At 39.5% G+C, this 24,116-nt stretch overlaps 2 protein-coding genes across 7 annotated transcripts in view; one reads left to right on the top strand and one right to left on the bottom strand.

Annotated features, from left to right (window-relative positions):
* Positions 1-1,627: 1,627 nt before the first annotated feature.
* On the top strand, positions 1,628-17,020 carry duox2 (dual oxidase 2). Of its 3 annotated transcripts, none has more exons than XM_061917320.1 (11): positions 1,628-1,845; positions 4,667-4,759; positions 4,888-4,963; positions 5,030-5,196; positions 10,041-10,098; positions 10,167-10,301; positions 12,451-12,658; positions 12,724-12,938; positions 13,012-13,205; positions 13,683-13,754; positions 16,782-17,020. In XM_061917320.1, the coding sequence occupies exons 3-10, from the start codon at positions 4,921-4,923 to the stop codon at positions 13,707-13,709; spliced, it is 1,047 nt and encodes a 348-aa protein (XP_061773304.1). In that variant the 5' UTR covers positions 1,628-1,845; positions 4,667-4,759; positions 4,888-4,920; the 3' UTR covers positions 13,710-13,754; positions 16,782-17,020. The 3 variants fall into 3 exon arrangements, with proteins under 3 accessions (XP_061773304.1, XP_061773303.1, XP_061773305.1); XM_061917319.1 differs by having other exon boundaries at positions 13,012-13,211; XM_061917321.1 differs by lacking the exon at positions 13,683-13,754 and having other exon boundaries at positions 13,012-13,211.
* LOC133563274 (amyloid-beta A4 precursor protein-binding family A member 2-like) overlaps positions 17,018-24,116 on the bottom strand; it is a 48,709-nt gene continuing 41,610 nt past the window's right edge. For all 4 annotated transcript variants that reach the window (XM_061917313.1, XM_061917311.1, XM_061917314.1 and 1 more), the window contains exon 12: positions 17,018-17,745. In XM_061917313.1, coding sequence (XP_061773297.1) covers positions 17,674-17,745 — 72 coding nt within the window. In that variant the 3' untranslated portion in view covers positions 17,018-17,673. The remainder of the gene's footprint in view (positions 17,746-24,116) is intronic.

The raw sequence follows: 24,116 nt of genomic DNA, 5'->3' as shown, positions 1-24,116 counted from the left end.
TAGTTTTTGTATTCATGTTAAACTGTGCTTTCTCTGTACGGATTGAAAATTGTTTTATGTCTATAACCAGAGGCACAAATTCAAAATAAGCTTCTTAGAGGTCAATAAACATGATGTGTTAAGCCCCAAAGATTACATATTTGATAAGTTTCATTCGTAAAACATGCGGGTGTGCGCTGGCGCCCATCTCAGCTACAGTCGGGTGGAAGGCGGGGTACACCCTGGACAAGTCGCCACCTCATCGCAGGGCCAACACAGATAGACACTCACATTCACACACTAGGGCCAATTTAGTGTTGCCAATCAACCTATCCCCAGGTGCTTGTCTTTGGAAGTGGGAGGAAGCCGGAGTACCCGGAGGGAACCCACGCATTCACGGGGAGAACATGCAAACTCCACACAGAAAGATCCCGAATCTGGATTTGAACCCAGGACTGCAGGACCTACACAGATATATGTATACACATATATAGATACATATATATTCATACATATATATATAAATACATATATACACATACATATATATATATACAAATACATACATATACATTTACATACATATGTATATATATATACATATGTATGTAAAAAAATAAAATCTCCTGATGATTGAGGGAACCCCTCATGAAACAGTTCTGTAGAGATGAAGTAGTCTTGTGATTTTTCCCACACCTACATATGTATATATATATATATATATATATATATATATATATATATATATATATATATATATATATATATATGTATATATATGTATATATATATATATACATACGAATATATATATATTGTGCATATTACATATTTCTATAAATGTGTCTGTTACTACATATATCAATCAATCAATGTTTATTTATATAGCCCTAAATCACAAGTGTTTCAAAGGGCTGCACAAGCCACAACGAAATACTCGGTTCAGATCCCACCTCAGGGGAAGGAAAAACTCAACCCAATGGGATGAGAATGAGAAACCTTGGAGAGGACCGCAGGTGTGGGTGATCCCCCCCTCTAGGGCGACCGGTGCAATGGACGTCGAGTGGGTCTAGCATAATATTGTGAAAGTCCAGTCCATAGTGGATCTACCATAATAGTGAGAGTCCAGTCCATAGTAGATCTAACGTAATAGTGATATATATATATATATATATATATATATATATATATATATATATATATATATATATATATATATATATATATATGTGTGTATATATATATGTGTGTATATATATATATATGTGTGTATATATATATATATGTGTGTATATATATATGTGTGTATATATATATATATATGTGTGTATATATATATATGTGTATATATGTATATATATGTGTATATATATATGTATATATATATGTGTATATATATATGTGTATATATATATACATGTGTATATATATATATATGTGTATATATATATGTGTATATATATATACATGTGTATATATATATATATATATATTTGTGTATATATATATGCATATGTGTATATATATATATATGTATATATATATATGTATATATATGTATATATATGTATATGTATATATATGTATATATATATATATATATATATATATATATATATATATATATATATATATATATATGTCTTGATTGGATTATCCAAAAGATAAAAGAGAGAAAGTAGTCTTGTGATTTTTCCCACACATGTGGTGTCTCACTCAAGGACCGCCTGACAGGGGAGGAGCCAGGGCATGGAGGCAGAGTGAAACCTGGAAGACAACGCCCCAGCCTTGGCAGCATCATCGAGGGGCTGTACATCCCACTCTACCTTCTCAATCAGCCAGAAGTGTTACCAGCTGTGCGGCCAGGTGGGGCCCAGCGACAAACCTTTAACTCTGCCTCATTCAGGTCTGGCTCTCCTCTGTGTCAAGGCAGGTGCATCAGGCGGCAATTACCTATGACATTTAAAGACGTGTGCTGTGTGAAGGACTGAGAGCCCCGGACGGGAGATATTTATGTTTGATCACTTTAAGTTTGATTCTTCCACCCCCTGCCCTTCCTAAAAATACTTTATATAATAAATACCCTGTTTTTGGCTTGCTGCAAAACCGATCCTGTGTGTTGGTGAGAGTCAGGGTACCACTATATATATATATATATATATATATATATATATATATATATATATATATATATATATATATATATATATATGAATGATAATCGGGTTGTACTTGCATAGCGCTTTTCTACCTTCAAGGTACTCAAAGCGCTTCGACACTACTTCCACATTTACCCATTCACACACACATTCACACACTGATGGAGGGAGCTGCCATGCAAGGCGCTAACCAGCACCCATCAGGAGCAATGGTGAAGTGTCTTGCTCAACGACACAACGGACGTGACGAGGTTGGTACTAGGTGGGGATTAAAACAGGGACCCTCAGGTTGCGCACGGCCGCTCTCCCACTGCCCCCGCCGTCCCTATATATATATATATATATATATATATATATATATATATATATATATATATATATATATATATATATAGGATATATATATATATATATATATATATATATATATATATATATATATATATATAGGATATATATATATATATATATATAGGGACGGCGGGGCTCATTACATTTTTTATATATATATAAACATATATATATGTATGTATATATATATATATATATATATATATATTTATATATATATATATATAAAATGTAGTAACAGACACATTTGTAGAAATATGTAATATGTACAATATTTACTATTTTGGTCATTTTAATCATTACCGGAACCTCTTTTTCCGGGCACATTGAATACTTTGCCAATATAGAATAGAATGCCTTTTATTGTCACTATACACAGGTACAATGAGATTAAAAGCAGTATCAGTGTGACAGTCTACAAAATATACAAAACATAGGAAGAAAAGAAAAAATAGTGCAAAAAGCTCTAAGGTGCACAGTCCAGTCCTGAGAACGATTTATGTTTAATGTGTCGTTTGCAACATATAAAGATGTCCAAAAATGAGATGGGTGTGGCTTTTGTTTAGTTTCTCTCTATAATCCAAAAGAGACCATATATATCTAAAAACAACATTTGTCAACTCCGGTTTCATGATTCTTAAGTTGTGTTCAGGCAGAATGCATTCAGATTGTGGGTGGAAAGTAAAAATTGCACATAGAGACGTGCTAAACTATACAATTGGTGCATATGAGAGTTCACCGTTGTTAAGGCTTTAAGGAAAAACTGTTTTTGAGTCTGTTTGTCTTAGACCTGATGACCCTGTAGCGCCTTCCTGAGGGCAGCAGTAAAACAGGTCAAAGCTAAGGTGGGAGCTGTCCTTGATCATGTTTGTGGGTCTACGTTTGTGTTTACTAATAATGGCAGACTTTGTAATATAGGCAAAGACGACTACTTTTGGACAAATGAGGATTCACCACATTATCTTTTTGAACCTGAATATAGAGAGGATGAACTGCTGGTTAGAGATGCAAAGCGAGCACGAAGAGAGGGTGAAAGAAACGTTGCAAGAAAAGAGTCAGGACCGGCATGACTTGGCTGGGTTAATGTGGAGCTTGCCAAGGAATGCCAACATAAATGGCACTGAGTGGCATACAATATTATTATCGATGCAAAGGCTATTGTATCTGGACACAGCTCAAAGAAACCGTATCACAATGAAAGAGAAACCGTTTGTGCTAACAAGCCCTGCAGTAGAAGAAACCTTTTTCCACCTATCCAAAATCAACTAGAAAAAAAATAGTAGACACATTTTTTGTTCTGATTAAAGTAGTGCTGTCAAATCATCATTTTCAAAATCAGATTAATCATGCCACTGAATGTGGATTACTCATGATTAATTACAGTTTATTATGCGTTCATAATGATTAACTTAGATACCACAATATTTGGACCTAAATGCAATTCTGTTGACAAAATGTCATACAGGAAAGTGTTTAAATGTTTCATTTGATTGCACTACATTTATTTCTAAACTTGGTAACAGTTTGTTCTAAAGGGTGTATTTTGGAGTGAAATTTGCCATTCAGCCTCCTCATTTATTTTTGCATTGACCTGAGCACTGACCATACAATAGCACACAAGATAAAGTAGCATGTATAGTCAAAATAAATAGTTTGATTCATCTTTGTGTATACATGATTCATGCGATTACTTTTTGATATTTGACGGCTCATTATTTTTGACAGCCTTAGTTTAAAATAGTGTACTCTTGTTGCAAACTGCACCTTTTAACTTAGTCAATGGTGTGTACTCACCAACAATGAGCAGCAAGCCAAACACTGCACCAACACTCCAAAATTGCTTACGCAAACCCATTGATGCGGAGATACTCCTGAGCTCAGTCTGGAGCCAAGAGCCGTGGAGAACTTCTGAAAAGTGCAGGTGAAGTGGAAAAAACTGACATTTATTATCAGACTTATCTATGCTACCCTTTGTTACCTGTACAGGTGGTAAGGATATCCATAACGAACAGTATAATGTAATCCGATTAAGTTTTATGTTTAATTTTTTTTCTATAATTTTAGCTCATTTTATTCATTGGTGTTGCAGGAGGCAACATTTAAAGCCTAAGCAGTCTTTTCTCTTCCTGTTATATGAAAGGGCAGAAAAAACATTCCACTCTCTTTTTTGTCCCCAGATTTCCAATCAGAATCCCCCAAAAATATATACAGTATATATTTGATCATGAGAAGAGGAGTCAGGCTTACCAGGTACGAGCTTGAAAGTGCAGGTGAGAGATGGTGCAACTGAAGCCAGCAAGTGTCGTGCTCCTTATCAGCTCCGACGTGTGACTTGGGTTTTCCCATCAGGGGTTGTCATCCACTCTTAATCACAACTCTTTCCCACTTTTCTCTAAAGCATCCTCTTCCTTGTGCATATAAAAAAGGGGGCATGTCTCCTCATGAGTCACACTCAGTCCTCTTCCAAGGTTTATGTAAGTCTGCTACCTTGTGTTGGATTGTTCTTGCCTCTTCTACAACTGTGTTAATTGTGTCTGCAGCTTCAAGAACCGGAGCTAAGATGACTTTCTACGATGACATTTACCCTTTCTACCATCTACAAAGAACCTCCTTCATCTTCAGTGGTCACCTGCTCACTGTCATCGTGTGTTTCCTCGTGCCCACACTCAGTGTGCTTCTCATCCTGCCTGGAATTCGGGGAAAGTCAGTAAGTGCAACGCCTCACACTCGTACTGCTGTATACCAAGTGCAATCATTTAGTGTGCAATATGTGTGGATGTGCATCGGTGGAAACAGTGGTGTTATCTTTTTAACTCATTTTTAGTTTGTCATTGTTACGTTTTAAGGGGGCGACTTGTCCAGGGTGTACGCCGCCTTCCGCCCGATTGTAGCTGAAATAGGCGCCAGCTCCCCCCGCGACCCCAAAAGGGAATAAGCGGTAGAAAATGGATGGATGGATGGATGTAAAATCGGCTTCACGGTGGAACAGGGGTTAGTGCGTCTGCCTCACAATACGAAGTTCCCGAATAGTCAGGGTTCAATCCCGGGCTCGGGATCTTTCTGTGTGGAGTTTGCATGTCCTCCCCGTGAATGCGTGGGTTCCCTCCGGGTACTCCGGCTTCCTCCCACTTCCAAAGACATGCACCTGGGGATAGGTTGATTGGCAACACTAAATTGGCCCTAGTGTGTGAATGTGAGTGTGAATGTTGTCTGTCTATCTGTGTTGGCCCTGCGATGAGGTGGCGACTTGTCCAGGGTGTACACCGCCTTCCGCCGGATTGTAGCTGAGATAGGCACCAGCGCCCGCCGCGACCCCAAAGGGAATAAGCGGTAGAAAATGGATGGATGGATGGATGGATATAAAATCTGCAGAGTAACCACATCATTTTTCCACTGTAGGATAAATATGGTCTATCCTAATGATAATGTGGCCTAACAAGTTAAATTTAAAGTACCAATGACTAGGTGTGGCGAAATTATTCTCTGCATTTGACCCATCACCCTTGATCACCCCCTGGGAGGTGAGGGGAGCATTTTTGCTGATTTAACCCCCAATTCCAACCCTTGATGCTGAGTGCCAAGCAGGGAGGTAATGGGTCCCATTTTTATAGTCTTTGGTATGACTCGGCCGGACACTCAGGGCGGACACTCCAACCACTAGGCCACTGAGTACAACTACAACTACAGTATATTGCAGCCTGCGATAATGATATACAGGTACATCAAAATATATTTTATTTGGTATATAAATTATAACAGAACTATTTCTATAATGATAAATGATAAATGGGTTGTACTTGTATAGCGCTTTTCTATCTTTAAGGTACTCAAAGCGCTTTGACACTACTTCCACATTTACCCATTCACACACACATTCACACACTGATGGAGGGATCTGCCATGCAAGGCGCTAACCAGCACCCATCAGGAGCAAGGGTGAAGTGTCTTGCTCGGGACACAACAGACGTGACAAGGTTGGTACTAGGTGGGGATTGAACCAGGGACCCTCGGGTTGCGCACGGCCACTCTTGGTACTAGGTGGGGATTGAACTAGGGACCCTCGGGTTGCGCACGGCCACTCTTCCACTGCGCCACCTGTACATGTTACAAAAGCTCCTAATTTGGTTTCAGATGTATGCAGTAACATATAGCAGTGGTTCTCAAATGGGGGTACGCGTACCCCTAGGGGTACTTGAAGGTATGCCAAGGGGTACGTGAGATTTTTTTTTAAATATTATAAAAATAGCAACAATTCAAAAATCCTTTATAAATATATTTATTGAATAATACTTCAACAAAATATGAATGTAAGTGCATAAACTGTGAAAATAAATACAACAATGCAGTATTCAGTGTTGACAGCTAGATTTTTTTGGTGGACATGTTCCATAAATATTGATGTTAAAGACTTCTTTTATTGTGAAGAAATGTTTAGAATGAAGTTCACGAACCCAGATGGATCTCTATTACAATCCCCAAAGAGGGCACTTTAAGTTGATGATTACTTCTATGTGTAGGAATCTTTATTTATAATTGAATCACGTGTTTATTTTTCAACAAGTTTTTAGTTATTTTTAAATCTTTTTTTCCCAAATAGTTCAAGAAAGACCACTACAAACGAGCAATATTTTGCACTGTTATACAATTTAATGAATCAGAAAATGATGACATAGTGCTGTATTTTACTTCTTTATCTCTTTTTTTTCCACGAAAAATGCTTTGCTCTGATTAGGGAGTACATATTCACAGGGGGTACATCACTGAAAAAATGTTGAAAACCACTGGTCTACACTACTGTTAAAATGTAATAAAGTCTGATTATTCTGCTTTTTGGATACTTTACATTAGTTTTGGGCAATAAAAAATAAATACCAAGTAGTTACAGGGGCAGTATTGGCCGTACCAATATGGATACTGATACATAAAATTTTCTAGATCATTGAATGTCTCCATTTTCGATTAAAACTATAATCATACAAAAACAAAGTATGGCGTTGTCAAAATATCAATAAAATATTTAAATTATTTCTTAAAAGGCGCACGTTTAAGATACCCTGATTCAAATTCCATGTTTTCTGCCCTTAATGGGAAACTGCACTTTCTGGGTAATTTTGCATTGACAATCAATATAAGAGACACATCTTTTTTTTTTTTTTTTTTAGGTTTCTACGTTAAAAAAAAACACACAAAAATGCTCGCAAGGTGAGGCCGTAGGGGTCAGCTTTGTTGCCGTCAAAACGTCGGGAAATGGTGGGGACGAACCCCAAGATGCAGAGATGGCAGGCTTGGTGCAGTAAAACATGGTTTTGATGTCCAAAAAATGCAAGAAAAACACAAACCAGAAACCAGGAAACAGACAAACTAGAGACAGCAAACAGTAACCAGGAACCAGGAAGAACTGGAGACAGCAAACAGTCGAAAGCGTTCAGCATACAGGAACAGCTCACAGTCCACGGATTACAACTCTCCCTCCAGCAGTTCCTGCTCTGATGGCAAACCTTATCAGTCCTTTAAAACTTATCGTCGCGCCCGCTTTTACGCAGTGCTGTCTGCGTGCCAGCCGGTCACATGTAATATGCAGCATCTGTTGATACACGACAGTGACTGCAAGGCATTCTTAGTCAACAGCCATACAGGTTACACTGAGAGTCTTGATATAAACAACTTTAACACTCTTAATAATGTGCGCCACACTGTGAACCCACATCAAACAAGAATGACAAACACATTTCGGGAGAACATCCGCATTGTAACAACATAAACACAACAGAACAAATACCCAGAATCCCATGCATCCCTAACTCAACCGGGCTACATTATACACCCCGCTAGCACGAAACCCCGCCCACCTCAACCAACGCTCAAGGGGGGGAGATTTGGAGCTAGCGGGGGTGTATAATGTAGCCCGGAAGACTTACGCATGCATGGGATTCTGGGTATTTGTTCTGTTGTGTTTATGTTGTGTTACAGTGAGGATGTTCTCCAGAAATGTGTTTGTCATTCTTGTTTGGTGTGGGTTAACAGTGTGGCGCATATTAGTACGAGTGTTAAAGTTGTTTATACCACAACTCTCAGTGTAACCTGTATGGCTGTTGAACAAGTATGTGTTGCAATCTTCTAACTATGACTATAAAAGCCATATACGACTCGTGGCTGGACTGTGCCAGATATTTGTACATATCGTAGAGGGCGGCAAAGACAGCGCCTTCATAGCACGTCCGCATTAATGTTGAAGGGTGAAAATCAGCAGACATTCGCGAGAAAAATTGCTCTATTTTTTGTTGTTCTATTTATAATTTTATTTTATTTTTTCTTCTTTGTCATGAAAAAGGGATGTTTTTGTCATGAAAAAGGGAGTTTTTTGTTGTTGGTGCACTAATTGTAAGTGTATATTGTGTTGTTTATGTTGATTTAATAATTATATATATATATATATATATATATATATATATATATATATATATATATATATATTTATTTTTTTTTTTTTAAATAAAAATGAATAAAAAATTCTTCTGCTTCCCGGTACCAATCGGGCCACGGCCCGGTAGGCCTGGTGGTTGGGGACCACTGGTCTACGTTACACACATTTTTACAGTATGCTGTTATTTACTGAGTGTAAAAACCCCGTTTCCATATGAGTTGGGAAATTGTGTTAGATGTAAATATAAACGAAATACTATGATTTGCAAATCATTTTCAACCCATATTCAGTTAAATATGCTACAACGACAACATATTTGATGTTCAAACTGATAAACTTTTTTTTTTTTGCAAATAATCATTAACTTTAGAATTTGATGGCAGCAACACGTGACAAAGAAGTTGGGAAAGGTGGCAATAATTACTGATAAAGTTGAGAAATGCTCATCAAACACTTATTTGGAACATCCCACGGGTGTGCAGGCTAATTGGGAACAGGTGGGTGCCATGATTGGGTAAAAAACAACTTCCATGAAGTGCTAAGTAATTCACAAACAAGGATAGGGTGAGGGTCACCACTTTGTAAGCAAATTGTCGAAAAGTTTTAGAACAACATTTCTCAACGAATTTAGGGATTTTACCATCTACGGTCCGTAAAATCATCAAAAGGTTCAGAGAATCTGGAGAAATCACTGCATGTAAGCGATGATATTCCGGACCTTTGATCCCTCAGGCGGTACTGCATCAAAAACTGACATCAGTGTGTAAAGGATATCACCACATGGGATCAGGAAAACTTCATAAAACCACTGTCAGTAAATACAGTTGGTTGCTACATCTGTAAAAGCAAATTAAAACTCTGCTATGCAAAGCAAAACCCATTTATCAACAACACCAAGGAATGCCACTGGCTTTGCTGGGCCCGAGCTCATCTAAGATGGGTTGAAAAGGATTTGCTAATCATTGTATTCACTTGTGAAATTACAACATACAGTTGTAAAGATATATTTCACAGTAAATTACTGATAATGTTACTGTGAAAGTAATGCAATTATTAGCTTGTAATTTGCTGGAAGTTTACTATGCAAATTTTTGCAGTCTAACTTATGCTTTGTCTTTTTTAATCAGAGGCTTTTCTGGATGCTGAGGATCCTTTTGAGCTTGTTTGTAGGTGCTGTAATTGTGGGTAAGTGCATATATTTTTCATTAACGCTCACTTTTACGCACTCACATCTCACCTCCTTTTATCTGCAGCACTCAACTTTACCGACAACTGGGCTGAGGCCCGGATGACCACAAATGCCACCTACAAGTCTTTCAGCAATGCAGTGGTTCATGCGGAGATTGGCTTACATGTCGGACTGTACGGCATTAATGTTACACTAAAAGGTAAGTTAAAGCTTCCACAATTATTAGTCATATGTGTCACAGTTAGCGTCTAGCGTTCTATTTGCCAGCTAGGTAATAGCAGCGCTGTATTATATCATTTGAATATAAGTATTGCACAACAACAAGGCACCTTTATGACCAGTTTATAACAAAATGTTATACCCCCTACTCCCTGAACCATGCAGATTTCATACAAAAACATTAAAAAAATTATATTACTGTATTTATTTTAGCATTTAGATAACTAGAGGTCCGTGCTCTAGTTACCAGCTAGTGATTAGCGGTGCAAGCTGCCGGCTAGCAATTAGTGCTATTGTTGCGATTAGCATGCCTGTTACCAGCTAGCCATTAATGAGCTAGCTGTCAGTTTGCTATCAGCGGCGCTATACTATATTACTTGAATATCTTGGTATTGCACAATAACAAGGTACCTGTAGGACTAGTTTAATTTTAAACACCGTTTTATACACCCTGCCCCATGCGCACTGTACCCGAAAAGTTTAAAATAAAATCATAAATAGAGCTAGGATAACTAGCGATTAGCACTTTAGTTGCCTGGTAGCAACTACCGCACCAGGTGCCAGCTAGCAATTTTCAGCAAAAGTTTCCAGCTAGGGATTAGCGATCTAGTTGCCTGGTAGCGATTACCGCATCAATTGCCAGCTAGGGGTCATCTAGGGATTAGAGAACCAGGGGCGGTATAGCTCAGTTGGTAAAGCGTCCGTGCCAGCAACTTGAGGGTTCCAGGTTTGATCTCTGCTTCCGCCATCCCCGTCACTGTCGTTGTGTCCTTGGGAAAGACAATTTAACCACCTGCTCCCAGTGCCACCCACACTGGTTTAAATGTAACTTAGATATTGGGTTTCAATATGCAAAGCACTTTGAGTCACTAGAAGTGCTATGTAATCAATCAATCAATCAATCAATTATTATTTATATAGCCCTAAATCCCTAGTGTCTCAAAGGGCTGCACAAACCACAACACAAACCACAACGACATCCTCGGTAGAGCCCACATAAGGGCAAGGAAAACTTACACCCAGTGGCACTCAGACCCAGTGGGACGTCGGTGACAATGATGACTATGAGAAACCTTGGAGTGGACCGCATATGTGGGCAACCCCACATATGCGGAAACTAATGAGTAACTATGGAAACCAACAAAACCAGGAAGTGCAAAAACGGGAAACAAGTCCAAAAACAAAACATAACATGATCAAACATAAACCCAGATTAACAGGCATGACATTGTCTGTGCGTTGGTCTGTCTCGCTTTCGCTCGTGCTCTAACTCCTCCCCTCCTCCCCGGTTGCTGCCTTTTAACAGAGCGACAGGAGATTAGATAACAAGGCCCAGGGGGGCCTTCTACGCACCTGTCGCTGATCTCGAAGCCGGTCCTGGCACAACCCGCTTCGCTGCAGGGGTAGGGAACCTATGGCTCTAGAGCCAGATGTGGCTCTTTTGATGACTGCACCTGGCTCTCAGATAAATCTTATCTGACATTGCTTAACACGATGAGTAATGAAAAAATACTCTGGTAATCACAGTGTTAAAAATAACGTTCAAAATATAAAACATTGTCACGCATTTTAAACCATCCATCCGATTCTACCGCACCTGTTCAGGAAGTCGCATTATGGTAAGAAGTATTTTATTTATTGTTGCTTAGCTTCAGAATAAGAATGTTGTTAAAACGAATAAGAGACTTAGCCTCTAAAAATGTTGGTCTTACTTAAAAATGCACGCATTTAGTTGTATTCAGTGTTAGTATATATATATATATATATACACATATATGTACATATATATATATATACACATATATATATATATATATATATATATACATATATATATATATATATATATATATATATATATATATATATATATATATATATATATATATAAATGGCTCTCACGGAAATACTTTTAAAAATATTTGTCTTGTATGGCTCTCTCAGCCAAAAAGGTTCCCGACCCCTGCCTTAGACACACAGGGCTATAAAAGTAAACATTGATTGATTTATTGATTATTTGCATATCTTAGTATCTCACAAGGTAATGTATTGGAAGAACACGTTAACAGCTACATCACTGTCAATCATAGGGGTGGCCATGAAGCAAACATGAACATTTTCCTCTGCAGGGAATCCTGTCGTCCAGTTCAATGAGACAATTGACTACAACGAGATGTTTACTTGGCGTGACGACATTGAGGAGGAGTACGAGGAAGCCTTGAAGAAAGGTTTACCTAACCCCATCCTGTACATTGCAGAGAAGTTCACTCTGCGCAGCCCCTGCGGCCTCATTTTCCATTACAGACAGTCAGGACGATACGCATCTGCCACGCTCTGGTAAGTAATGGTTGATGAGTAAGATGATCATCATGTCGCAGAAATGAACTGAACTCTCCCACCAGGACTGCGTTTTGCTGTTGGATGCTGGCCAACATCCTTTTCTCAATGCCGGTCATTTTGTACGCCGGCTACATGATGTTGGCTACAGCCACCTTCATCTTCACCTCCATGGCTGCCTTCAGCGCAATCACGCTTGCACCACAATGTGTTTTCTCCATCGGAACAGCCTCCTTTAAAACTCAATACAGCCTTTCTTTCTGGCTTGCTCTCGCCACCGGTAAGTGTTAAAGCCCCTTTTTTGCATTTTTCACAAGACTTGTTGGATTTCTACTACTACAACTACTTTGCAGGTTCACTGTGCGCCGTCATCGGGCTTCTGGTGGTGGTACTGAGCTTCATGTTGCCTGAGAAGATGAAAGAGGCTTTCAGCGATTGTGGTGACAGTTGTGAAGATGAAGACATCTCTTATGAGGAGACTTATCTGAATCCAGCCTTCCTCGATAAAATAACGGTTTTACAAAACTCATCCACAAGCGTAATCGAGGTCAGTGTAAGTGCTTCATCATTTAAAATGTGCTAATTAGGTTGAACTTGATGTGGTTAATTAAACCATAAAAAAACATACTGTAATGCAAAGGTGCTCCAACTGTGTATACCATGGGCCTGATTTACACTCGTGCTCATAAGTTTACATACCCTGGGAGAATTTATCATTTCTAAATGATAACACAAACACTTTTCTTCCATTCATGCTTAATGGTTGTGTGAAGCTATTTATTGGCAAACAACTGTTTTTTAAATCAAAATGATACAAGAAAGTACCCAAATGACCCTGATCAAGAGTTTGCATACCCCAGTGACTTTGATCTGATAACATGCACAAAAGTTGACACAAACAGGTTTGAATGGCTAATCAAGGTTCCAATCCTCACCTGTGACCTGTTTGTTTGTAATTAATTTGTGTGTATGAAAGGTCAGTGAGTTTCTGGGCTTCTGACAGACCATTGCATCTTTCTTCCAGTGCTGCACAGATGTTTCTAGATTCTGAGTCATGGGGAAGGCAAAATAGCTGTCAAAGGATCTGCGAGAAAAGGTAAGTGAACTGCATAAAACAGGAAAGGGGTATAAAAAGATATCCAAGGAATTCAGAATGCCAATCAGCTGTGTTCAAAGGCAGATTAAGAAGTGGAAAATGAGGGATTAATTTAGACCAGCACAGATTTCAGCCACAACAGCCAGGAAAATTGTTCGAGTTGAAAAATAAAAATCCACAAATAACTTCAGCTGAAAAACAGGACTCTCTGAAAAATTGTCGTGTGGCTGTTTCAAGATGCACAATAAGGAGGCGCTTGAAGAATAATGGGCTGCATGGTCGAGAAAAAAATCATAAATTCTCCCAGGGTATGTAAATTTATGAGCACAACTGTACTAAGACCTGCTAAATATGGAGGCAAAACAGCGGGGCAGAACAATTTTTGTCTTGATAAATCACATTGCGAGTGCTACGTGATTATATTTGCATCTTCTTCTCTCAGTATTGTGAGCGTTCTGATATATTTATCATATATTCTGCATATTCATGAAGACAAAAGCTAAATGAATTGCAGTCCTTATTGTATTGAATAAACTGGTGTACCTGACTTCCCCACGTAACCAGTGGTACTCGTATTGCAGTTTGAGGATCAATTTGTACTGGACTGAACAGTGTATGCTATACAATGGAAACTCCTTAAAGTGGTCTCACTAAAGTGAACCAAATCATCAAGATGTGGTCCGCCATGTTCCTCTGATTATTTAAGTGGCCTTGTGGTTAGAGTGTCCACCCTGAGACTGGAAGGTTGTGAGTTCAAACTCAGAGTCATACCAAAGACTATAAAAATGGGACCCATTGGGCAGCACGGTGGAGGGGTTAGTGCGTCTGCCTCACAATACGAAGGTCCTGAGCAGTCCTGGGTTCAATCCCGGGCTCGGGATCTTTCTGTGTGGAGTTTGCATGTTCTGCCCGTGACTGTGTGGGTTCCCTCCGGGTACTCCGGCTTCCTCCCACCTCCAAAGACATGCACCTGGGGATAGGTTGATTGGCAACACTAAATTGGCCCTTGTGTGTGAATGTGAGTGTGAATGTTGTCTGTCTATCTGTGTTTGCCCTGCGATGAGGGGGCGACTTGTCCAGGGCTTGACCCGCCTTTCGCCCGAATGCAGCTGAGATCAATTAATCAATCAATCAATCAATGTTTATTTATATAGCCCCAAATCACAAATGTCTCAAAGGACTGCACAAATCATTACGACTACAACATCCTCGGAAGAACCCACAAAAGGGCAAGGAAAACTCACACCCAGTGGGCAGGGAGAATTCACATCCAGTGGGACGCCAGTGACAATGCTGACTATGAGAAACCTTGGAGAGGACCTCAGATGTGGGCAACCCCCCCCCCCCCCCCCCCCCCCGTCTAGGGGACCGAAAGCAATGGATGTCGAGCGGGTCTAACATGATACTGTGAAAGTTCAATCCATAGTGGCTCCAACACAGCCGCGGGAGTTCAGTTCAAGCGGATTCAAGATAGCAGTGAGAGTCCCGTCCACAGGAGACCATCTCAAGCGGAGGCGGATCAGCAGCGTAGAGATGTCCCCAACCGATACAGGCGAGCGGTCCATCCTGGGTCCCGACGAGCGGTCCATCCTGGGTCTCGACTCTGGACAGCCGGTACTTCATCCATGGTCATCGGACCGGACCCCCTCCACAAGGGAGGGGGGGACATAGGAGAAAGAAAAGAAGCGGCAGATCAACTGGTCTAAAAAGGAGGTATATTTAAAGGCTAGAGTATACAGATGAGTTTTAAGGTGAGACTTAAATGCTTCTACTGAGGTAGCATCTCGAACTGTTACCGGGAGGGCATTCCAGAGTACTGGAGCCCGAACGGAAAACGCTCTATAGCCCGCAGACTTTTTTTGGGCTCTAGGAATCACTAATAAGCCGGAGTCTTTTGAACGCAGATTTCTTGCCGGGACATATGGTACAATACAATCGGCAAGATAGGCTCCAGCACCCCCCGCGACCCCTAAAAGGGACAAGCGGTAGAAAATGGATGGATGGATGCCTCCCTGCTTGGCACTCAACATCAAGGGTTGGAATTGGGGGTTAAATCACCAAAAAGTATTCCCGAGCGTGGCGCACACTGCTCCTCACTGCTCCCCTCACCTCCCAGGGGGTGAACATGGGGATGGGTCAAATGCAGAGGACACATTTCACCACATCCAGTGTGTGTGTGACAATTGTTGGCACTTAAACTTTTTTGAACTTTAACATACATGGCAGTGACTTCCTGTTGTTTGCCACTTGACTAGACAATATGTGCATCTATAAAAGCTTTATTGTCATTGTGTTAAATACATGCAACACATTTACTGGAGCAGCTACATTAGATAAGATTATCAAGTATATAAAAACAAAAAAATATGCACAAGTTGGGATAGGCTCCAGCAACCCCCGAGACCCCGAGGGGGACAAGCGGTAGAAAATGGATGAACGGATGGATGGAAAAAAACTGGCATATTTTCACAAATCTTTTTATCGGCCATTCTCCTTATTTCTTTGGCGAAAGTCACAAGTATGTGCTCTAATGGCCGGTTTCGATTACGGTTATGTTGACAACCACGTACAATATGTTGACGTCAGTCAGTCAAATCCAAAGGGCTTTGACATAAACATCCATCCATCCATTTTCTACCGCTTATTCCCTTTCGGGGTCGCGGGGGGCACTGGCGCCTATCTCAGCTACAATCGGGCGGAAGGCGGGGTACACCCTGGACAAGTCGCCACCTCATCGCAGGGCCAACACAGATAGACAGACAACACTCAGACTCACATTCACACACTAGGGCCAATTTAGTGTTGCCAATCAACCTAAACAGGTTCCACTATAATAGCGCCCTTGCTCATGTAACTAAAACATTAAATAGGTGCTTCATTGTTTACTATATAAACTACAACCACAATTATAAACATTATATAGCCAGTGTATTGTATTGTATACCATCATCACTGAATATATTGTGCAGGTGTAAATAATAATTATTACAGTAATTGACTTTATATCATTTGTTTTTTTTCTTTCAGGATCATATATGAGTCCATGTCTGCATCCTTTCCAGTCAATACTGTGTTTATTATTCATATTTGTATGTTTTGTGTGATTAGGCGCACTGGTAATCACAATATTTTGTATGGGATCCATACACTCTAATGTAAATGAACACACATTTATTGTTACTGGTCTGATATTGACCTAAATTAGTATTTTTACTGGACTTTCTGTAGGGCAATATGTTAAAATAAAAGTCAACAACAATCGGTAAGCAGTGAGATGGTATTATTTGTGTTACATCAAGACATTCATTCTTTCATGTACATGTTGATACATTCTTGTACTCTCTGGTCAAGGTTATGATCTTGTGTACTGCATTTAAAATGAAGCGATGTCTTTGGCCTTCAGCATCTCTGTCATACGCACACGTTGAGTGACTTTATACAGTGTGATACATAACTTGCTTTTAATACGTACCGTACTAGAACATCACCAATGCCCTGGTCAGTAACACTTCATTATAACATGCATATACTGTTAGAATAATATGGCCTTTCTAATCCAGTCCTTGAGGAATCCAGAATATTTACAGTAGAAGTACATAGAAGCTATAAAAATGACTAACTAAAATATAAATGCACTTATTATATCTCCTCATAAGAAAATAAAAGTGACCATAAAGCTAGTTCTCTTTCAAACACACACACACACACACACACACACACACACACACACACACACACACACACACACACACACACACAGCACAACAAGCCGAGTATCCACAATTTAAGGCCATTATGAATCATGTACAGGCAACATTAAACCTGAAAATGAGAACTGGATGTTCTTTACAGCATTGCAACAGAATGACATTGAAATGATAGAAAAATAAAACTTTGCTCATCCCTAATCAATGTCTTATCAGATGTAAGAAGGCGTCTCTTGTCCGGTGAGCAGTCTGAACATCACAGCAGGCATCGTCTTCATGTTGATCTAGACAATACAGTGACGGCGTCATTTGTGTGGAGACAGTGTATCAGTTTACTCTACACACACTTTAAGACGCTAGACAATGTTAATGACAAAAAAGAAGGATTTCAGAGATTGATAACAAAATGTTTAATATCAATGAATATGATATTTACCGTATTTTCCGGACCATACGGCGCACCGGATTATAAGGCACACTGCCGATGAGCACGTCTAGTCAGGTCTATTTTCATACAATTGGCTCACCGGAATATTGGCCGCATTAAAGGAGTCATATTTTTTATTTTTTTTTCTCATTTGAAAACACTTTGTTGTGGTCTACATAACAATTAATGACGGTTCTTTGGTCAAAATGTTGCATAGATTATGTTTTACAGATCATCTTCAAGCCGCTTTCTGACAATCACTTCAGGATGCGCTGTTTTGTGGGCGGTAAAATTTACGTGGTTCACCTTCAGCAGCGTCTTCTCCGTGTCATCTTTGTTGTAGCGATATGGCGTGCAAGGACGAGGAGTGGAAGAAGTGTCAAAAGATGGAGTTGAATGTTTTAATGACATTCAGACTTTACTTCAGTCAATAACGGAGTAGCATCTCCTCATCCGTGGCTCACGAATGCAATAACAACGCCAGAAATGAGTTCCGTGAAAAAACGTCCGACCGGAACTCTAATAACTCTAATAACTACATTTCCTACGGCGTTGGCGTGGACTACAAAGGCGGAAGCGCACAAATTTTCAGGATTTATGCAGATCGAGGAGCAAGATGAGATGGTTCGGGCATCTGGTCAGGATGCTACCCAAACGCCTCCCTTGGGAGGTGTTTAGGGCACGTCCGACCGGTCGGAGGCCACGGGGAAGACCCAGGACACGTTGGGAAGACTATGTCTACCGGTTGGCATGGGAACGCCTCGGGATCCCCCGGGAAGAGCTGGACGAAGTGGCTGGGGAGAGGAAAATCTGGGCTTCCCTGCTTAAGCTGCTGCCAACGGGACCCGACCTCGGATAAGCAGAAGAAGATGGATGGATGGATGCAGATCCCAAATACAGATCAGCAGGTACCAGAAGGTAAGAAAAGTTGCTTTTGCATAAAATTGCGAAACAAAATGCCGGATAATATGTATACCTTATACACGAGCCATAATAATACTTGTATCTTGAAGCACAGTACAATCCATCAAGCGGTGCGGCTTCATAGCTTACCAAAGTTGTACTAAAACATTTTGATAGATTTTTGAGAACCGTTTGTAATGTTCTATATTTTCAATGGAACATATAACATTTTGGTGGTTTACTTGAGTCACATTGCAGTCTACACGTATCTCTCATATGTGTCTGCCATCATATTGCAATCTACACGTATCTGTTGTATGTGACTGCCATCTACTGGTCACACTTATCATTGCACCATGTACCAGATAAAATAGCTTCAAGGTCGGTTAGCACAACCAAAATCCTTCCGTACATTAGGCGCACCAGGTTATAAAGCGCACTGTCGAGTTTTGAAACGATGAAAAGATTTTAAGTGCACCTTATAGTCTGAAAAATACAGTAGTTTAGTTACTCAGAATCTTGTTAAATGATCACTCATTTGGAAAGCAGCTTTGTGTCTCACCAGTTTTGTTTCCCTCTTTGTTCAGTCTAAAATGTCATATTAAATATGACACGTATCCTCTTTTATAAGTGGATTTTATGAACGTGTATCATTCTTCCATACCTCCTATAGCAGGATTGTAATCACTGGTGATTTTTAGTTTACATGTGATGACTGATTTTAAGCAGCATATCCCACAGAAAACTCACAACAGACAACACATTCTGGACTTGGTCAGAAGCCACGGTCTCTCCGTTGGGGTGTCCCCTGTTGTTGTCTGACCACTATTTTGTGTTTTTAATATCACCGGTCCTAACCGGCAGTGAGGAAACACTACCTATCTTCTGAAGTGGCTGCACATTTTATTGAGATTTTACTGAATGCTCCAGCTGGAATTTTACCTGAATTCATGTGACAATACTGTTGATCATTTTAACAGTAAACTAAAATAAACTCTGGACTCAGTGGCTCCACTTTTAACAAAAATAATCAAAACAAAACCCTACACCTCATGGAGAAACAACAAGGAATTATGTTGACTGAAAAGAAATTGCTGAAGTGCAGAGAAGAGATCGAGGAAATAAAAATAAACCATACATTATAAGATTTTACATCGACAACTCAATATCTTCAGACAGGCTAGAATTCAACATTACTCCCAATTCATCACAGACGATAACAGCAACCCCCGGTTCCGCGTCTACACTTTCGCTAATTTAACAAGGACAAATTTTAATCAAGCTTTTTAAACACCATCTGACACCCTTTGCGAGGACCTTGCAGACCACTTCAGAACTAAGATCAAGGACATCCGATTTGATCTCCAAACACAACTAGTTTTATCTTTTAACACACCTGTTCTGTTGTCCTTGCCTGAAAAATCACTGGAGAGTTTTGTCCTTGTTGACGCAAGGACACTTCAGTGAGTTTTCTCCTAAATCTAACAACCTGCCTTTTAGATCCGATTCCCACATAACTTTATGTATTCTTTGAGGAACAACGTTTAACTATTATTACTGTATCTATTCTCTTCAGACATGGGTCCTCCCTGCCATTTCTAAAGCTGAAAAAGAGCAGCTTGGACCCAAATGTTTTTAATAACTACCGGCCAAACTACAGTCCTTGAGTAAAACTTCGGAATAATTGTTTTTTAACCAAGTCAACAACTTTTTAGGTATAAATAACATTTTAGAAAGACAGTCTGATTTTTGGATGAACCACAGTACGGAGACAGCACTTTTAAAGAGTTTAAATGGCATCAGATGGAATTTAGATAATACAAATCTCAGTGTTAGTTCTGCTGGATCTAAGCACTGCTTTTGATACAGTAGAATGTAGACCAGGCCGGGGCAAATTAAGGCCCGGAAGCCACATGCGGTCCGTTAAGCTTTTCAATCTGGCCCGCCTGACATTCCCAAATGTTTTTTTTCGATCTTTAAGATGGAAAATGTAGCTGCCATTATGATGTGCAGGCATGTTTTCTTATGACCGTAAGTTTTCAACTATACTAAGTCTTTCAATGGCTGGAATATTCGCTTATGGATGATGTACCCGTTACTATGGTCATCTAATTAGTTACTATGGTCATCTACATACTTGCCAACCCTCCCGGATTTTCCGGAAGACTCCCGAAATTCAGCGCCTCTCCCGAAAACCTCCCGGGACAAATTTTTGCCCGAAAATCAGGCGAGGCTGGAGGCCACTCCCCCTCCAGCTCCATGCGGACCTGACTCAGCAATGTTGTGACACTCTTAAACAGGACAATACTGCCATCTACTGTCCATAGAATAGAATAGGATGTAGAATAGAATGCACTTTAAAGGCCTACTGAAACCCACTACTACCCACCACGCAGTCTGATAGTTTATATATCACTGATGAAATATTAACATTGCAACACATGCCAATACGGCTTTTTTATTATACTAAATTACAATTTTAAATTTCCCGGGAGTTTTGTCTTGAAAACGTCGTGTAATGATGACGTGTACGCGTGACGTCACAGGGTTTTAGAAAGTGTGAGCGCTACGCACACACACAGCTAAAAGTCGTCTGCTTTAACGGCATAATTACACAGTATTTTGGACATCTGTGCTGCTGAATCTTTTGCAATCTGTTCAATTATTAGAGAAGTCACAGTAAAAAGATGGAGTTGGGAAGCTTTAACCTTTAGCCACACAAACACACGGTGTTTCCTTGTTTAAAATTCCCGGAGGTGAACATTTACTATAGATCACAGACCAAATGTCAACCAGCAGGTTTTGGTGAGAAAATTGTGGTTAAAAAGTAAGTTCTTACCGGATTAAAGCTGAGCTTGTGCCCTCCATAGCTGCCGTCGACTCGCCTGAGACACTGCGCGTCAACACCCGGCCGTGGACACACTCTTCCGACTATCAGGTACTATTTAACTAACTAAAACACTAGCAACACAATAGAAAGATAAGGGATTTCCCAGAATTATCCTAGTAAATGTCTTTAAAAACATCGGAATATGTCCCAATGCTATCGCGTTTTTTTTTTAAACTTTTTTTTTGTTTTTTTTTTCTAGTCCGTAGCTAACAATATCCTCAAACACAAATTTTTCATCCTCGCTCAAATTAATGGGGACATTGTAGTTTTCTCGGTCTGAATCACTGTTTTTGTTTTAGACTTCCATTAAAATCAATGTGAATATATGAGGAGCCATCAACATGTGACGTCATCGTCTGCGACTTCCGGTAAAGGCGAGGCTTTTTCAGGAAGTACCAAAATGGGCGAACTTTATTGTCGATTTTCTCTACTAAATCCTTTCAGCAAAAATATGGCATTATCGCGAAATGATCAAGTATGACACATAGAATGGACCTGCTATTCCCGTTTAAATAAGAAAATCTCATTTCAGTAGGCCTATAATGATCCCTGGGGGAAATTCAGCACCACAGTTCGCTCACAATAAACAATGATAATAATAAATAATATAATATATAGAATATATTATATGTATAATATATGAATAATATAAATATATTCTACATTTAAGTGCAGTAAATGAACATATGCATTACACTGTTTATACAGTCTGATGGCTGTCGGTATGAAGGACCTCCTGTGTCGTTCCGTGTTACATTTAGGGAGTCTGAGCCTTCCACTGAACGTGCTCATTCTCTCCACAAGGTCCGAGTGTAGTGGGTGGGAGGTGTTGCCCATAATGGCTAGGAGTTTTGCTAGACTTCTTATCTCTGACACCACCGCCAGAGAGTCTAGCTGTGCATGCATATGGTAAGAAAAATAGTGACAGAGAATATGGACGATTCAACGCCTAACTCAACAATGAGTAGAGGAGTGTTATGTGTGTGTAAATAAATGAGCACTGAAATTCATTTATTATATATATATATGTATATATATATATATATATATATATATATATATAGCTAGAATTCACTGAAAGTCAAGTATTTCTTATATATATATATAAATATATATATATATATATATATATATATATATATATATATATATATATATATATATATATATATATGAAATACTTGACTCTTAACCACGCCCCGACCACGCCTCCCACCCCCCGAAATCAGAGGTCTCAAGGTTGGCAAGTATGGTCATCTACGTCACAGCAGCTCAGAGGAAGCACCAAGCAGTGTAGGCGGGAAGCGTTTCCACAGACGCGGAAGGAGATTTTCACAACAAAGTTCCTAGTAATATATCAGATACATCAGATTGTAGGTGGGTTTATTTTGTACCCTTCGTGTTCATATTTCACTGTTTGTTGCATTTTTGGTGCGTTTCACTTGATTGTAAAATGTGTCGATCGAAAGGGGGCGTGGCACTCGTATTTTGTCAATATTCAGTGTTTTATCCTTTATAGAAAAATGTCAAATTCCATTACGTTTTCTAAGGATTTTAGCATTCAATCAGACATTATAGTGAGGTTTTGTATTAGTGTTACTAAAAATAGATATACCGGCCCACAGACACATTTTTGTTCTCTAAATGTGGCACCCGGATCAAAATAGTGGTCCAGGCCTGATGTAGACCATCACATAAATAGACTTAGACAACTGGTGGGCCTCTCTGTTATTTTTTTTAACTACCGATGTACAGATGTTTTCATGTGGGTATGGATGCATGTTCCTCAGGAACCGATGAGATAAAAAGTGGGTTAGTTCAAGGCTCAATTTTAGCTCTTATTCTTTTATATGCTGCCTCTTGGGGATGTAGTCAGGAGACACGGCATCAGTTTCTGCAGTTACACTGATGATGTACAGTTGTACAAACCCTGTTTCCATATGAGTTGGGAAATTGTGTTAGATGTAAATATAAACGGAATACAATGATTTGCAAATCCTTTTCAACCCATATTCAAATGAATGCACTACAAAGACAAGATATTTGATGTTCAAACTCATAAACTTTGTTTTTTTTTGCAAATAATAATTCGCTTTGTATTTCATGGCTGCAACACGTGCCAAAGTAGTTGGGAAAGGGCACGTTCACCACTGTGTTACATCACGTTTTCTTTTAACCACACTCAATAAACGTTTGGGAACTGAGGAAACTACTTGTTGAAGCTTTGACAGTGAAATTCTTTCCCATTCTTGTTTTATGTAGAACTTCAGTCGTTCAACAGTCCGGGGTCTCCGCTGTCATATTTTACGCTTCATAATGCGCCACACATTTTCGATTGGAGACAGGTCTGGATTGCAGGCGGGCCAGGAAAGTACCCGCACTCTTTTTTTTACATTGTCTTGCTGAAATAAGAAAGGGCGTCTATGAAAAAGACA

The sequence above is a fragment of the Nerophis ophidion genome, linkage group LG12, assembly GCF_033978795.1.
Source record: "Nerophis ophidion isolate RoL-2023_Sa linkage group LG12, RoL_Noph_v1.0, whole genome shotgun sequence".
Taxonomy (NCBI): domain Eukaryota; kingdom Metazoa; phylum Chordata; class Actinopteri; order Syngnathiformes; family Syngnathidae; genus Nerophis; species Nerophis ophidion.
The sequence above is the reverse complement of the archived record's forward strand: the minus strand, read 5'-3'. Positions and strand labels throughout refer to the sequence as shown.

What these genes read in the sequence shown, in the direction of transcription:
- duox2 (XM_061917319.1), top strand. Translation starts at nt 4,921, where the DNA reads ATGTCTCCTCATGAGTCACACTCAGTCCTCTTCCAAGGTTTAT. An exon ending in TGTAGGTGCTGTAATTGTGG is followed by an intron (nt 10,099 to 10,166) that starts GTAAGTGCATAT and finishes TTTTATCTGCAG; the next exon opens with CACTCAACTTTACCGACAAC. An exon ending in TACGCATCTGCCACGCTCTG is followed by an intron (nt 12,659 to 12,723) that starts GTAAGTAATGGT and finishes CTCTCCCACCAG; the next exon opens with GACTGCGTTTTGCTGTTGGA.